General features: G+C 40.8%; 1 protein-coding gene across 1 annotated transcript; it reads right to left on the minus strand.

Annotated features, from left to right (window-relative positions):
- Positions 1 to 2,493: 2,493 nt before the first annotated feature.
- On the minus strand, positions 2,494 to 4,650 carry LOC147896114 (protein neprosin-like). Its single transcript, XM_087382220.1, has 7 exons — positions 4,366 to 4,650; positions 4,184 to 4,270; positions 3,822 to 4,082; positions 3,503 to 3,670; positions 3,347 to 3,400; positions 2,987 to 3,133; positions 2,494 to 2,877 (listed from the first exon to the last, which is right to left on the minus strand). The coding sequence occupies exons 1-7, from the start codon at positions 4,648 to 4,650 to the stop codon at positions 2,494 to 2,496; spliced, it is 1,386 nt and encodes a 461-aa protein (XP_087238346.1).
- Positions 4,651 to 17,521: the final 12,871 nt, after the last annotated feature.

The following is a 17,521-nucleotide window of genomic DNA, read 5'->3' on the forward strand; positions in this document are numbered from 1 at the left end:
CCCCTCCTACGATCAGCTCCTGCAATCAGGAGGTCCTTCTATGTCGCAGAGCCATTGGCGTACTCTCATGCTAGGATCCCAGTCTGCAGCACGTGGAGGCACGAAGGTTCCAAATAGAGCAATATGGAAGTGTGCATTTTGAAGCAGGGTGTGTTGAATCATGGGAGGCCAAATTTGTAAGTGTCGATCTCAAATTATATTATTTATGTAGTTTATTAAGAGGTCGTTTCTTTGTACTAACCCCTCCGTGAATTGTGTCATCTTGCAGCTTGATATCTAGGCAGGTACCCTACTCCTGTCGAGACAGCCGACCACTGCCACCATCACAGAGGAGATACATGGAGGCACTTCTATGATGCCAGGTTGATTACTGAGGAGCAGTATCTCCGGGCTACTGGAGCGCCTCCCTAGGTATATGAAAGTAATTAAATAATGTCAATATTGTAAGTAAAGATTTGATTTTTCATACATTAATATATGATGTTCCTCGTTTACAAGACCTTGCGGCTGATCAGGAGGGAGAAGATGAGGAAGAAGGGAGCGAAGAAGGGGGCGAAGAAGGCAGCGAGGATGCGGAGAACTTAGATTACTCATAGAAGTACCGCTAGCTACTCTTTTTTATACTTGAAGCCACTGGCTTGGCTTCGCGCCTCTCTTGTATATACACTCCTCTTATTTTTTGTACTTGAAGCCACAAGACGTGGCTTGGCTTTGTGCTATATGTACATACAAGCACTTTTTGAGCTATGAATTAATATACACTCCTTTTATTTTTTTGGCTTTCAATTTCCTTGTGCAACGTTCTATCAATGCCTTGTGAACTAAACGTTTTGGAGTTATAATGTTTTATTCGAAATTGTAATCATCGGCTATAGACGTGCTTGCAATCGTGCTAATTAAAATGCAGTTGGCTGTAAGAATTGAATTGCACAATGTGGAAATGGGATTCTTGTAACTACATAGCATACACAACATTCTCTTCAACCACACAAAATTCTGCTTTTATTAACAAAAAATATTTAGTAGAGCGTCTATAAGTGTGTCTATAAATGTGTTTATGTACGTGTCTCTCTATTTTTTTAAAATTTCTAGCAGGGCGTCTATTTGTGCATCTATAAAAGCGTCTGTCATTTTTTTTCAATTTCTAGCAGAGTGTCTATTTGCACATCTATATGCGCGTCTGTCTGTTATATAGATGCGCCTTTAGATGCGGGTCTGTGGACACGCCAATAGACACGCTCGTAAGTTTTTTTAATTAAGGAAACGCGTCTATGTGCACGTCTGTAGGTGCCTTTTCTTGTTGCATGCTTGATTGAACACCCTTAAAAAGATCTCTCCAAAGCTTTGGGCTGATCTCCAATCACTTAAATAAATGATCGCGGTCTTTTGAGAAGCCCTATCAAAAGAGCTATGTGCATAGCTCAACACAAGGCTGGGGGACTTTGGGCTGCTAAGATACAGCCTCACATCACACATAATTCCCAGAGCAGTAGCAAATCGCTTGCAACCGCAAAGTTTCCTCATGTGAATCATGATATCTTCTCTGAAATTCTTTTAGCGCCATCACCCTGAACGACCCAAATATCATATGTTGCAACCACATAGTTTCCTGAATGACCCGTATGTGACGTAAAGACAAAGCTTTTTGAGTTTGAGGAATGATCTCTCTCCTCCTTAAAGCATAGAAAAGCCTCTCTATGCTTTTCCTCTTAAAAGCTTATGATTTTGGGTCAATTTTAGATGGACTATTATAGTCCTTTCAATCAAACATAAATCAAGGGCTTATACAGTGGGCCATGTGGCTCAAGGAGAGCTCAAGAATCCAAAACTTCCCCCATCGTAAATATTGAGACGTGTTTGATCTAAAAACACACGAGTGGACAATATTTCTATATCTTGACATTGGTAGACAAGATCAGAATGGATTATTTCAAGGTTCATAGTATTCCCATGCCACCACTACATTTTAATACCACCACTTAGCATGTTGTTTGTTGTGTGATGTGCTAATTTGCAACAATATGAGTACATAAGGTTACATTTATCCAATTGTTGGAGACCTTGTAGTTTCACTCGAGTAACACATTAAGTTTTTGCAAATACTATAGGTGAATAAGATTTGTATGTCCGTTTGTGCAACAAATGAAGCTTTGGACATCTTGAAGCTTGCATTTTCATAAAAATAATAAACACCAAACCATTTGTGCAACAAATTAAGGTTTTTATTGATAAAAACAATCATCACCAAACCGTTTGTGCAACAAATGAAGGTTTTTCTTGTAGCAAATAAGAGTGCAATTATTTGAATGAGACAAGGATTTGCGTGGAGACAATATAGCGTTGCCATAGAATGTGTATACCCTTAGCTGGTGATCCACACTCACATATCCAATGATCAACCAGCGTGCCAAGCGCCTAGCTGTGTACTGTTTACGAGATTTAATGAAGTATATAAGTTTAGTTTATGTGGGATGAAAACAATGATGTGTGTCATCAGGGACATGCTTGACTACGGCCCGGCCCTCCAAAAAAGATTGCCGCCTGCCCATCGCTGTGATCCAAAGCTTGAATGTTATAGCAACTAGGCGAGGGAGAAGATACAAGTCCTAGTGAGTCCTTAGCTACTACCCTCAAAGTGTATGTGGAATCAATCGCCTCCATATCATAAGCGTAGCAGGCACCCTTAAATCCTTCCTCTGCAAAGTGACCACTCCCCATCATAGTGCCAGTGTGCTGCCCTTGTATCCTCATATCAACTATCTCTCCTCCCCATTGCACGCTATCTGCATGGTTCGCCAAGTTGTTGAACAATGCCGACGGCCAATAGCCTACAATTGTCTCACCGTAGCGCAGCCACCAGTTGCCTGTAGTTTTTTCCTGTAATGATACAAGAAACAGAGTGAAGTTCTTGAGCTTATTGGCGACGTTTCAACAACGTCGTGAAGGTGGATTAGCTGGGGAATAAACAAAGGTTGGTTTGTGCTACCTTCCAAATGAGAAGGTCCATGTCGAATTGGTTTCCTTCATATACGGAAACAGGGGCTATTGTTGCTCCGAAGGCAATGTTTTGGCTTGTTTGCACAAACCCGGAGCATCTCAAATCATAGCATCCGGTGTGAGTGTACTCGTCCGCCTGCATGTTGGTGTATACGCAGATCAATCGCATAATGTGGAACAGGGACTAAAGATTCTGGGAATTGAACTAGAATCTCATACTTATGCATCATCATGATAGATGCATTGCAAGCGATAAGTGGTCGCAAATGTGATAAAACGGATTCTACAACAGACGCAGTTACATAAGGAAAATGACTGGAGCACCAGTGATGAGAACTTAGAAGCTTACTGTCCAGTATGTGAATAAGCGAGTGTTCCTGTCACCATAGAGCTGGGGGAATACCTGGCACCAGCACGAAAAGAATAGGAATTCTGAGAGCATGTTCAAGAGAGAGTGAAGCAACTGAAAGACGGCTCATACCAATTTCATACATGTGTTACATACCATCCATCCCACTTCTATGCTGTTCAATTCAGGGCCTAAGCCGGCTGTCACCCACACCTGCGCCAAACTAAATTCATGAACCGCATTCTCTACCCAGGGATTCCATATGTTGATTTTTGCCGAGGTTCCGTAAATTGGAGCGCCGTCCTCGAAAGTCGCCACTGCGTACTGCGTTTTATGTCCACACTCGCAGTATGTAAGAAAGATTTCACGAGCATATATTCTAGAAGCTTTTGCTCAACAATGAGATGTGCATGCAGCATGCTGCACAGGAGGAGTTGGAAGACACATTAGAAAACGAGACTATCAGCAAGGTCACCTCGTGAGAAAAGACGTCGGGCCTAATGATCGGCACAAACGAGGACGGCATCGGTCTTCCGGCAGTTCTCCGCACTCCGCTCTTTCTTCCGAAGCTGCGAATGGAGCCTGCACGCAAAATCTCCGACACGGAAACTCTACGTATTGGAACGGTCCCGGTAGGACATGTATCGGTTTGATGCCAGAGCTGCCATCCACGCTCCCCTGCTTTGCGGGTAAAGTTCTTAAGTTGACGGTTTTCTGGGATGAAACTCGGGAATTCCTGTACAGGCCACTCACATTAAGTGTTTGAAGATGCATGGATGCCTTTTTTCAGACAACCAAGGCGCCCGCAAGACACGAGCCGTGCTGAAAAACACGTACCTGAATAGTGTGATTTCTGAGCAATGGGTGATCAAAAGCAGGCTGATGCTCTCTCAAAACACAGTCTATCACGTCTCCGTCCGGGCTCTGCAATACAGGGCGCAGCCGCGTGTACTATATCAGTCGGCCTACTAGTGATGAACGAACATCTAACGTTATGCGATACTTGACGCAAAGCTAACCTGAATACTTTGAACTGCTGGCTTGTGTAGTGTTCTCAGATGCCGCTCAGCTCTGGCAATCTCGATGTTGGAGTACGTGCGAATACCTAGTTCTTCATCTGTGAGAGGAGGATGATGCTGTGGGACGGAGTCATTGCTCAAGGTTGCAAGATATTCAGAGTGTGAGCTTGCTTTGGCGTGAGGATGGCGCGCAGCAGCCGCCGCTTGTAGGCAAAGTAGAAGTAGAAGCACGTTTGGAAAAGTATATATTGATCTGATCCGGCAAGCAGAAGCCACGAGAGCCATTTATAATTCGGTTGTGTACGCTAGTTGCAATGGTTGATGGAAGGAGTCAGCAATTTATAGACGGAAATTCGATTAGTCCTGGGAAGTCGGCTGCAAATGAATTGTTCCCAGTCGGTGAACATTAAGAGCAGCTTTCTCGCATATTCTCTTGTGTGCCCCAGGCTTGTTGCTTCAGAAACTCAGCAAGACAGATAAATGGTTCTATTACGCTTGCTTTGGCCAGTTATCTTTCGAAAGCCACTGCAAGCGATTCATTAAGCCACGATTGTTGCCCATAGACATATTTTTCCTATTCTTCTCACATTATTTTCCTTTGCGAAAAGGAAAAGATGCATTAGCAATTAAATCAGAGCTTGTCTTAGTGCCATTGTTGCTAAGCCACGATTGTTGCAAAGCAGTCCAAAAGCTCGAGAAGACCATCTTAAACCAGACCTTGGAAAACATGATGATGCCTAGGACCCGCAGTATTGGAAACGTTTTTAATAAAAATCTTCACATTTATTGCAAACAAGAAGAAGCTATTGGTTGAGTGGGTAGAGTGAGACCCTCTTAGCCAATCGGCGCGAGTTCAATCACCAATAAAATTCTTTCATGTGTGCATATCTGCCCACTCAATGCAGCTGCCCTGACGCAAAAACATATATGCTCAAGTTGGTTACACACCTAGAGGTGGGCGGACTGTAGATCGAAAACGAACCAATGAGCACAAAAAGGGAAGCTTCTTCGATACTACTACAAAACTGGGTAGAATTGGCAATAGGAAATGGCACAAAAGTTTTAAATTTTCCATTTCTTATGTATGAAATGGCAAGAGGTTCTCAAAGTGCCATATTTTTTGTAGAAATGTCAGTTAGAAATGGCAAATAGTTCTTGAACTGCCATTTCTTGGGAAGAAATAGCAATAACAAATGGCAACATTTCATTGTCTGCCATTTCTTAGGAATAATTGGCAGCACAAAATGGCAACCAGTTCTTGATTGCCATTTCTTATGAAGAAATGGCAGTAATTTCTTGACTGCCACTTCTTTCAAAGAAATGGCGGCACAAAATCGTAACCATTTCTTCATTGCCATTTTATATGAAGAAATAGCAACACAAAATGGTAATCATCCCTTGATCACCATTTCTTACAAAGAAATGGCAGCACAAAATGGCAATCATTTCTTAATGCCACTTCTTACGAAGAAATGGTAGCATTCAGAATCTGTGCACCATTCTTATCGAATTGAACTTTGAGATCCCGATTCGTGATCGCAGAAACGGACAAGTTCCTCTTGATATCTGGCACATAAAGAACATCGGACAACTGTTTTAGAACTCCATCTGACTTGAGAGCAATCATACCTTTTCCTTTTGCTGGACATTTTGCATCATTGCCGACTGCTACTAGGATGTCATTCCCTACCGGCTGTAGAGAGGTATACCAATCCTTCCGACTGGTCATGTGGCGCGATGCACCACTATCAATGATCCAAGGTTCATCCGCAGGTACATGAATTGCCTGCATGCAAATCTCCTCAATTGCTATGAACAGCTCTACTAGTACTGCCTACGCGCTGTTGCTGGACTCTTTCTTTACTCCGTTCTTCTCATCTGCAATCTTCTTTCGGCACTCATTCTGCTTGTGCCCTGCCTTGTTGCAATAGAAACACTTGATCTTCTTCTTTCTCTTTTTATCATCTGAAGAAGATGGGTTACCAGAGTCCTTACCCTTACCTTTCTTTGATCCAGCATAGAAAGCTGAATCTTCTGCAGTCCTCGTCTTTTGACGCATCTCCTCCTCCAGAAGCATCACGCTGAAATCCTCAAGTTGAGGGGCGGATTTTTGTTCTGTGTATTCAGCGCCATAACAAGACCGTCGTACTTTGGTGGAAGAATCCGTATGCACCTCCATGCTAGATTCTCGCTGGTGATCGTGATGCCAATCGCAGTCATCTGATCACGCAGATTCTTCACCCTGGTGATGAACTTCTATGCCACTTCAGATTCAGATAATTTTTCATTCGTGAGTTGAGTCTCCAGATTCTGAATCCGCGTCTGATTCATGGTCTCGTACTGATTTTTCAAGACCATCCATGCCTCCTCCGCTGTGGTGACATGTTGAATTAATGCCATGATGGAATCACTTACACTGCAGACAATAGAACACAGCGCATCTGCATTTCTTCTTGTCCACGTGAGAATCTCATCCGCAGTTGGTACTATTTGTTGTCCTGCATTGGCTAGATCTAGTCTCGCAACCGGCCTCACCTGCACCCCAGTAGTAGTGTCCCAAAGCTCGTATGCGCTTAGGATGGTCTTCATCTTGAACTTCCAGAGTGGATAGTTAGAGTCGTCCAACTTTCCGCTTTCGCCAAACGGTGGGATTCGCAGTCTTGTGGACTGGGCCATCTGTCACAATCTGCTCGCAAACAGAAACACACTACCAAATCTTCTTGGTAGAGTCCAGGCTCTGATACCATGTAAGAAAACAATACAACGTCTATGCTCAATAGATAACAGGATCTCATACGCAAGAGAGAAATAGAACTGATACAATAGATGGCGCTGCCTCCCAGCTGTGCACTCCTGTGAAAGAAGCTTCGATGGCGAGCTGGAAATAGTAGAGGACGGAGGCTGGATGCTAAGGAATCAGGGTTGCTGTAGCCAGTGATAAAATGGGCTTCATGGGCTTGCTCTTATATAGCCACTAGTCGTAGTCGGTTGGACCCAATTGGGTGACCGACCCAGTTCGCCCAAAACAGTCGACTGGGGGTCGGTCCCGAAATAGGCCACCGACCACACGATAGAATTGGTGCGCAAAATAGAGCCATATGGGATCATCTCGGACTCCAAACGGGCCCTGCAACCCGAGTCTAGTGGGCTGCCTCGGGAAATGCTCCATCTACCCTCAATGCGGTCAGTCATGGGATGCCTTCTTGCACTTGCATGCAGCCTAGTTGGCAGTGTGCCAACTCTGTCCAGCCATCAGGCCACACATGGCCCCCATCTGGTGTCCAAACCAGGACCTACCGTATAACTAAGCTACTCAAATGCCTTCTCCTCATATGGGGGGCTTACAAGTAGAGTTAGCTGGTTCCTACGTAGTTACATGAGAGTGGAGCATTGATATCTAACACAGTGTAACCTTACTTACTGACCAAACATTACTAAGACACCTATCAAATCACCTCTTAAAATTTATGGTTTAAACATAGCATCTACTCACAGCGTTTGATGTAAATCAAATGTCATTTGCATGGTTGAGCATCCATATTCCCTACCATGAATCATGCAAAAGCATTGGAAATATGCAATGGTATGCTTATAGCATGTGTGTGTGTCCAGTGGCTATGATTCATGACACAAGCCGAATGACAATAAGATCCTTGTTGTTGGAAATTTTGATGTGGATTGGGTATTAATTGCATGGTCGGGTATGCGTATTTTCTGTTAGAGCTATATATAGCTTGCCCTAACTCAGCCTAGTCCTCAACTATATATATGCCTATGATCTATGAATAGAATCACTTTCTTGGGAGCAACTCTTGTGTCGGTCTCTTTCCTCATTCTCTTCCTCTCAACATGGTATCAGAGCTTGGCTACGCTCCAACATGATTGTAAGGAGAAAGCGACTTGTTTTTTGTCAATCTGGCAACAGAATGATTCGTAGAACGTTGTTTCTGATCGTTTCAACTACTTGATCGCTAGGTTTTGAGTTGATACAAAAAAGTTATCAAATATGCATTGCAAATTAGCGTTATGGTCATGATTGATGAAAACGGCCTGCGTGAGCTTGTTCAAAGTGTATGCATCGTTTATTTTGATTGGCTAGATCACTATATTCCGATTTCAGATAAAAAAGTTATGGTTATTTTCTTTTGTTGCCTGCTGTCAATAAACTGGTAGAAGAGCTTTTGGATAGGAAGATGAACAGTCATAACAGAGAAGAATGGATTTAGGACATGAGGATGGAAAAGGTTCACACCTTCATAGAATCAATAATATTTGAAGCAAAAGCAAAAGCAATGAAAAAATATACTTGATGATAAGAAGCATCCTGATACGGTGTCCCCTCCTGCTTTTAGTCTCCACCAGTTGATCACACCATCTTGCACTCAGTATTTGCATTTCCTTGGATTTAATACACTGCCATATCATGCTTTTACATTCCCACATGATGAAATAAGATGCTCAATCACATAAAGCAAACTTCTTTAGCTATAGGACTCCATAAAAATTTAGATGAAAAGAAGACCCAACACCCATCGGTCATATCCATAAAAACCACTGAGCGTAGGATCACTGTAAGCGTAGTCAATCTTTAGGGATCAACATCTTATTTAATCTATGCCAAGTAGAGTCTCAATCTTGTCATTAAGAGTAAGATAGCCCAATCTACATGCTTTTGCAGTGATAATTATATACGTTTAACAGACCAGAAAAATGATTGAGAAAATCGCTTGGACAAAAGGTTATCTACCATATGAAAGCAATTTTTGATTTCTATTAGGTCATTAGGAAAACAAGAGTTTAGCACTTCAGCACTTGTGATTTCATGCTGCTTTTGCAAAAGTAAATGCCAATGATGCTTCACATATATTAAGCTAGTTTTTATTTAGTGCATCCTTTACTGACTAGTTTTTTATTTAGTTCATCGCTTGCTGAGTCTTTGTGTAAGTGCTTTGCTACTCAACATTCATAGAACATCCTTCAACCAAAGAGCTCTGTCAATATCTATACTCGGGTGCCTCACAATACTTGATTGTTTTTCATTAATCACTATGGCATACATCTATGTGTTGGAGCTTTTCTTCGCCTATTGGTATAGAGATAAACCAAATTTCTTTAATGTTGTACACGATTGGGAACCATGATATCATTGTAGTTCAGTACAATGCTTTGTTCTTGATATTCTAGTTGAAAGGTTATGTTATTTGTATTCCACTACATTCATATGCTGGGTGTTTTATTCACAATGATAATACATGTATTATTATGTTTTGCTAGCAAGTTTAGCTACAACTTCAAGTTTTCATAAATCTCGGTTAAAGAGACTTGCCAAATATTCTATATCAACCTTTACTTTTAGCATGAGCTCCATATTAGTAAATGTACTGTACATCACTTTGGAACGTGGTGCAATTATAGGTATGACATGCCACCACCTATTATTATCCCACCATTGGTTGATAGTAGACAACCTAATTTAAACACAAATACAATCATGTTGTTTTCCTTGCATCGAAGGTATCAAATATTTAAAAGTGAGTATTTTTATATGTGTGTACAATACCTGTTTACATTGTTGTGGTTATAGTACTAGTGTGTCCTTCTTACTTTGACAAAACTTTGTGAAGTCAATAGTTAAAAAGCCACTTGCATGGTGTTTGATTGTTGCATTAGGGCCTCTTTCCACCATGTCCTTAAACCACTTTACATCCAAAACATACACAAAGAAGCGTCGAAAGTCAAGCTTAATAATATGTTGGATTATGCCACAATAATCATCCATGGCTCCATTGGCTCCCTCAAAGCTAGCAATGATGCCAAAATCTTGTGTGTTTCTCTTATTATCAATCCGTTCTGTTCGAAAATGCTTGCCCTCACGCCATATAGCATTGAACATAGTACACTACACCAAGACGAATTCGATTAAATAAGCAATGTAAATTGTTCAAAGCTCCTAACTTATGCATAACATTCTATATACCAACCTTGCTCATGCATCCCCTAGAATACTCCCATTCTTTCATTGTGATATACATTCCCTCGTCTCTCTCTACTCTCTCCATGTCTATATAACAAACAGACACGCCTATAGATGTGCCTATAGACACGCTATTAGAGGCTCTAAAGAAAAAAAAAAAAAGACGCATTCATAGACGTGCTTATAGATGCTCTGCAGAATTTTTATAAAAATAAAGCAGAATTTTGTGTGGTTGAATAGAATGTTGTGTATGTTGTGTATGCTGTGTGGTTACAAGAATCTCATTTCCACAGTGTGCAATTCAATTCTTATAGCCAACCACATTTTAATTAGCATGGTTGGAAATTTAATTATTAGCACGATTCCAAGCACGTCTAGCAAGTAGTTTGTAGTGGCTATTGCTTCTACCCAATACTGATTCGAAAGATTCTTCTCACTAAGTATTGCTCTAACATTGTCTACTAAAGTACCATTCTTCCTTTCAGCTCTTGCATTTTGTTGAGGAGTATCTGCACAAGTGAATTGTCTTCGAATGCTGTGACGTCTGCAAAATTTCATGAATGATGGACATGTATTCACCTACTCTATCTGATCTCATGACTTTGATCTTTTTGCCTATCTAGTTTTCTACCATGGCTTTGAATTCTTGAAATCTAGAAAACACTTTGAATTCTACTGTAGTCATCAATGAAAGTCAACTAGTAAAGTGAACCATTGATGTTGCAGGTCTGGGCATAACCTCATAAATCTGTATGTATCAAATCAAGAATACTTCATGCTTGAGAGGTGCTTCTGCCAAAGTTGGTTTGCTTTTGTTTGCCGAAGCAGCATGCTTCGCTAACTTTTCCATGAAACTGTAGCTTAGGAATCCCGATTGCCATGTTTTGATTCTTGCGATCTAGCAAGCTCTTGAAATTGACATGACCATATCTCTTGTGACATTTTGCAAATAGTGGCATCTGTTGCGGTTGAGCTGACATGGCATGCAAATTTGGTACGGTAGCTAGCATTCTATACAATCGTCCTTCCTTGACACCTTTTTCCTACTAGCTGAAATCTTCTGGATTTGTCTCTGATAATACATTCATCTCTGTCAAAGATGACTCCATAGTTGTGTTACATTATTTGACCTACTAAAACAAGAGGTTCTTGCTAAGCTTCGTAACATAGAGTACATCTTTCACCAATTCTTTCATACCAACGAAATTGTTCATAAGGATAATGCATGTCCCTTGAACTGGATTCAGTGTATTATCTACTGTGTAGATGACATTCTTTTGACCTCCTAATGGTTTCATATCTGTGAACCATTCCTGATGATTTGTCATGTGAGATGATGCACTGGCGCTATCAATGTACCAAGGATCCTGGTATGCTTGGTCGACTTGATAGTAAGCTAAAATACTCTTTTGGATTGCAATCAGTGTCTAGGTACACTGTCTAGGTACACTGTATTAATCTTTTGCATTTCCTCATTTTGCGAGAAACATATTCCCATGTTCATTTGCAAAATGATTGTGACTAGAATGTCCGTGACCACAATGATTTCCTCTTCCGCGAAAATTCCCTCGATTGCTATAGGATTGATCGCCTTGATCGTACTGCTTCTTGCGGCGACAATCTCTTTCATAGTGTCCAATCTTGTGACAGTAGTTGCACTGGATGTTTAACACATTGGTGGATGCATTCCCTCATCCTTGGAATCTTCCTTGGTTGGAATGATTTCCTCTTTGCTAATTGTGATGTTGCTGAGGATGATGCTAATGCTGATGCTAACTTTGATGTTGATTTTGTTGCTGATGATGATGAATACTTTGCTAGAATGATCTACCTCTGCCTCTGCTTGTACCTGAAGCTGTAAATGCTTGATCATTAGAATGACCTTTGCATGCATGAATGGCCTGAGTCCTGAGTTCTTCACCAGGTAGAACTAATTGAAGTTCTTCCAATGTCAGAATTTGCCATTGCATAGCAATACTCTGGACTAGATTCTCGTATCCCTCTCCTAGTCCATTTAGGATGACTTGAACCATTTCTACTGGATTCATAGTCTCTCCTACTACTGCAAGTTGATTGTTGTAGTCTTTGATCTGGAGTACATAAGCATGACCTCAGGGAGGTCACTCATCATATGCAACCCTATCACATGAGTTCAAAAGAAGGATATCTTTTATTCCTAAAATTTACAGAAATAAATATACATAAGGGACTATTTAAAATAGTTTTGAAAAAAATATACAGATTTGTATAGAAAAGGGGTACATTTTATTAATGAAAAAATTTACAGATAAGGGATTTTAAATATAGGCCTTGAATGCACGTGATATAGAGGGTTTATACATAGTGACCCCCCCGAGAGCATGACCAATGCTGCTATTTTGCAAAAACTATGGTTGATTTGGTTTCTCATTGTGAGAATCCTGGATGTGTTCTTGGACTCATAGAGAGCTGCGAACATATCCCATGCTTCTTTTGATGTCTTGACGGTGTTAAGTTGTCCTAGCATGACATCTTGCACATTTTGCTTGATCAAATGATATGCATACTTATCTTTCTTATCCCATTCTTCATGTGCTCGGGTAGTGGCAGGATCTACTACAGGTGTGGATACTAATTGTGTAGCTAGAGATCCCACTATAGATCCCGTTGTTGGTGCTGTGACAAGTGGAGTAGAGCTACTGCTGGCTGGATCATCCAATGGCCTAGGTGTAGATCCATCGACATACTCCCATTTGTCCTAAAGTACAAGAATGGTCTCCATTCCGTATTTCCATGTGCCATAATTGGAGTTGTCTAGCTTAGCGGATGCCTCTAGATTGAGGTTGCTAGTCGTAGACATGGTGCAAGAAATGTACTCAAAGTGTCATGAAAATTGCTGTTTGAATCAATTGCAAAAACACTGACTATGGCAAGTGAAATCTAGACTTTTGGTGAAGGTGTAACTGCAATATAGAATCTGATCTAAATTACAAGGCTTGTGGCAAATGATGCCATGAATAGCCAAGAGCCTTTACAAGGTTGAAATGATGTGCACAATGCCGTGAGATAGCCGAATAGGCTTTACAATGATGGCATGTGTGTGTGAAATTAAATCATGTGCTATCTGCCCCCACTGATCAATCGGCAATACCTCTAAACACTATGAAGGCTGCTCACTGAACTGATGAACGTCAAGTTTCAAGTAATGTGATGATGTGAAACCATATGTGAGCATAGGGACTGACTTCGAGTAGGAACTAGTCAGGAATTTCGAGCATGGCTAGATTGGCAACTTGGGGAGATTCAGAGTGTCCCCTCTATGGAGATCTAGTCTACCTTGATCTAGATCTATACCAACCGTCGATCGATGAAAGAACAATAAATAATTACTTTTCTTTGGTTCTTTTTATGTGCTGGGTCAGATGCGTCAATGTAGAGGCTGATGTGTGTGTAGGAAGTGGATTTGTCCGGTGAGGCTCAAAAGTGAGTGTAACTTGTGCTGAAATGTGTACATGATGTGACGAGCACATAGAGCATGAAAAATTGAGCGATTTTCCTTTTTGGAGCACCCTCAAATTCTTCCTGGATCAAGAGATACGACTTGATCTAGAACACTTATTTCATTAATTTTGGAATTTTCAATGTATAAATTCATTTTTACATATACTTTTGGACTAGTTTTCGGATAAAATTTAAGAAAAAACCAATCTTCAAAGCAATATAAAAACATAAAAACAAGCTTTTTTTATATATATTTTTAAAGGAGATGAAACTAAAACTATAAAATGTAACGCGGCCTAGATAAGTTATAAATAAGATTCAACAGTTGTAAAATCTCTTAATATTTATAATTGTGTTAATAGACACCTTCAAAAGTTATAGTATTAAGGAAACTCTCACAATATTTATAAAGGTGTTGACAAACACCAAAAGTTACAATAAGCCTGAGATAAGTTACACAAAAAAATAAGATTCAGCAATTGTAAACTATCTTAATATTTATAATGGTGTTTAGGAAACCCTTTCAAAAGTTACATGTGGAAGTAGCAACTCTCACAATATTTATAAAGGTGTTGAAAAACACCAAAAGTTACAATAAGCCTCTCACTGGAAGGCAAATCTATTTTCTCTCTCTATCCTAAATTCAACTGAGCTCATCTCATCCTCATCGATGTAGTTAAAATTACAGAAGAGAAGTATTGATGCATTTTCTCATGTATAACACTTTGTTTATTCCGAATGGCTTGTGCTTCTTGGGGTGGAAATCTTCCATAACAAGCCATAGGCGAAGATATCTCACTTTGAAAGTCTGTCAGCTCTCTCCTATATGACTGCAATTTATCTATTTCACTAGTAGCCATACTTATTTTTCTTTTCTCCTCCTTCTCTAAGCCATTCTAACAAGCAAAGTCATCCTTCTCATACAGGGTTAACGGAGCTGGATTTCGCTTTCACTCCTCTCTCTTTCCCTAGTTCTCGGAAATCCATAGTTTGGTGCTTCTAATGGCTTGCTCGATGGAATCGATTACTTCAAAAAGATCCATGGAAACGAGAGGAGGAAGATAACGAGAGTGAGGAAGGTAATTAGAGGAGGTAAGGCAAGATGGAAGGAGTATGGAGAGGAGGTAAGGCTACGGGCAGCTACGGGCAAGATAGAAGGAGTAAGCTTGAGGAGAGGAGTAAGGTAAGCAGAGCAAAGTGGAAGAATTGTTTGCTATGGGTGAGATATAGAAGATGAACGACTACAGAGGGATTTATAGAACTGCAGACTCATAATGTGAGATGAAAGATTTAGAATGAAGAATTGGGAGAGGCTAAGATGACTAGATTGTCTGAAGTAACAGATGCAAGACCGTAATGCGAGACATGTGAGACATGTAAGACATTGAGTACATTGAAATCTATAAAATAAAATGATGGAACTGTTGGTGAAACTGAAAGGAAAGCAAAGAATGGACACAAACTCTGCATTACTTGGTTGTAGAATGAAGAAGAGTGAGGTCCTTAAGTAGGCACCTCATACATGCTCACTGACATCACTGATGACCTCAGAGCTCCACAATCATCTCCTCAATCTGCTCCTAGATTCTCTCAATCATCCTATGTGGCTCTCCACCACCTAACTGTGCTTGTGGGCACCTAACTGTGCCTCTAGCACTCACACATAGAAACATAAGGTGTGCCTGAGGCATACACCTTGAGATATCCCAACAAACCCCCCCTCAAGGAAATGCCTCAGGCTATGTCAAGGATACATCTAGTCTCATAGTTTCTCATGCCATCTCATGGTGGTCAACGATAAATCTATGGCTAGGTTCTCATGCTAGCAAGGGTTCCCTTGGGTGTAAGGTAAAAAAAAGGGATACAGAAAGACCTTCCAATGGTTATCTCCCCTGCATGTACATGCACACAATGTCTACAGGAGGTACCATGGAACAAAACATACACATGGCCTACATCATAAGGTGACCAGAGGTGTTTACAAAACACACAAAAACACAATAGTTTATTTCATTCATTTTGGAGGACTATCCAGGCTGAGTACCTTGATATAAAAAGAGAGATCTGGAGCATACATAGAGATGTGTTTTAAAATGCATAATCTTCAAAGGATGCCTCATCTTGTGGAGGCTCATTAACTGTAAGTGCATTTTCTGTTTTTTCTTTGGCTCTGCAAAACTTCTCATTATGGTTGTTCTTGCCACAGTGCTTGCATGGATTAATTTTGAAGCAGTCCTTTGAAAGGTGATTTGTCTTTCCACAGTGATTGCAAGGGGTATACTTGCCCTTCTGGAATTTAACAGCATAAGCAGAGTCATTGCCTTTCCTGAGCTCCATATGCGTTTCTTCTTCTTGGAGAGCAGAGATAATACCTTCAAGATTAGGATTAGGAAGATTTTTCAAAGTGCTAACAATGTGATCATAATCTTCAGGCATACTCTTAAGTAACACTGCCATAGCATCATCTGGAGTAATAGGAGAGTTGATAGAAGCTAATTGAGTCATAAGACTCCGCATATAGTTGACATGAGCTGCTAAAGTAGTACCACTAGCCATCTTCAATTCAAAGAAAGAGATTTTAAGTGATAGTTTAGAGATGTGAGAGCTAGCACCAAAAATCATGTCAAGCTTCTGCCAAGCTTCCGAAGGAGACTCCAAGTCAGAGATATGGTGAATATAATCATCTCCTAAAGCAAGAGCAATGATACCGTATGCTTTTTCTTCTCTAGTTGGATCCCTTGCCGGTCGTGTTGGAGTTGAGGATTCTCCAGCATTGGAGGCCGTAGAAGTAGCGGTAGGAGTAGGTTTGACAAGTCCCCATAAGTTCTCCCTCATCAATGCAAATTTCACCTTCATCTGCCATGTGTGGAAGCCCTTTCCATTGAACTTCTCGAGATTAAATAGGGTAGCCATGAGAGGGTCTAACCCAGATATTGGGCAGTGTCTATCTCTCTTACAAGGCAAAAATAACTGAAAAACTTCCAAAATATGAGCACTTGATGTAGCAAAGACTAGTGACCAATATTCAATCAATGATGCTTCTTCTTACATGCTTCATAGAAGTGGGTGAAATAAATACTTTCCAATCAAAACCAGGTCTAGTAGTTCAAAACAAAACTGAAGCCACACTTATACTGAAGTTATTGAAAGCTTCAAAAAACCAGAAATGCTAGAGTAGCATTTTATGTAGCATCATCTTCAAAAACTTGTCCAAAACTGTCAAAACTGAAAAGCTGAACTTGGAGGGCTTGTAGCTCACTCTTCAAAGCAAAGGAAAAGGGGGTTTCTGAGGCAAAAGAGAGCTGGTATACCACAGAAGGTCCTCTGGGAAGAAGAGGCGCAAAAACGTGTCAGGTCGCCCTATCTTGCCTCTTCAAAGTCGACTGGTTTTTCTCTGATTTCTCCTTGAATATGCAGCCATTGCTGCTCAGATTTCAGCACAGGATAGCTCTAGGATGGACTAACTCCCCCTGAAAGGAATTAGAGAAAGATGAAGTGTGCTGGGAGAAAACGCAGATGGAACAGTCGACGACTTTCGTGCAATGGCGACGAAACGGGCGCGCCTTTCTTCCATTCCTCTCAGCCAGAAGTTCGCCCTTTTGAGATAGATCTCCAACAGGAAGGACATGGGAAATGGCTGAGAACTGGAGGAGAACAAGCTTAAGCAAGTTTGGGAAGAAGAGGGAGAGATGGTGAAGAAGA

The sequence above is a fragment of the Dipteris shenzhenensis genome, chromosome 12, assembly GCF_047967505.1.
Source record: "Dipteris shenzhenensis isolate YYH24624 ecotype China chromosome 12, Dip_SZ_1.0, whole genome shotgun sequence".
NCBI classification, from domain to species: Eukaryota; Viridiplantae; Streptophyta; class Polypodiopsida; order Gleicheniales; family Dipteridaceae; genus Dipteris; species Dipteris shenzhenensis.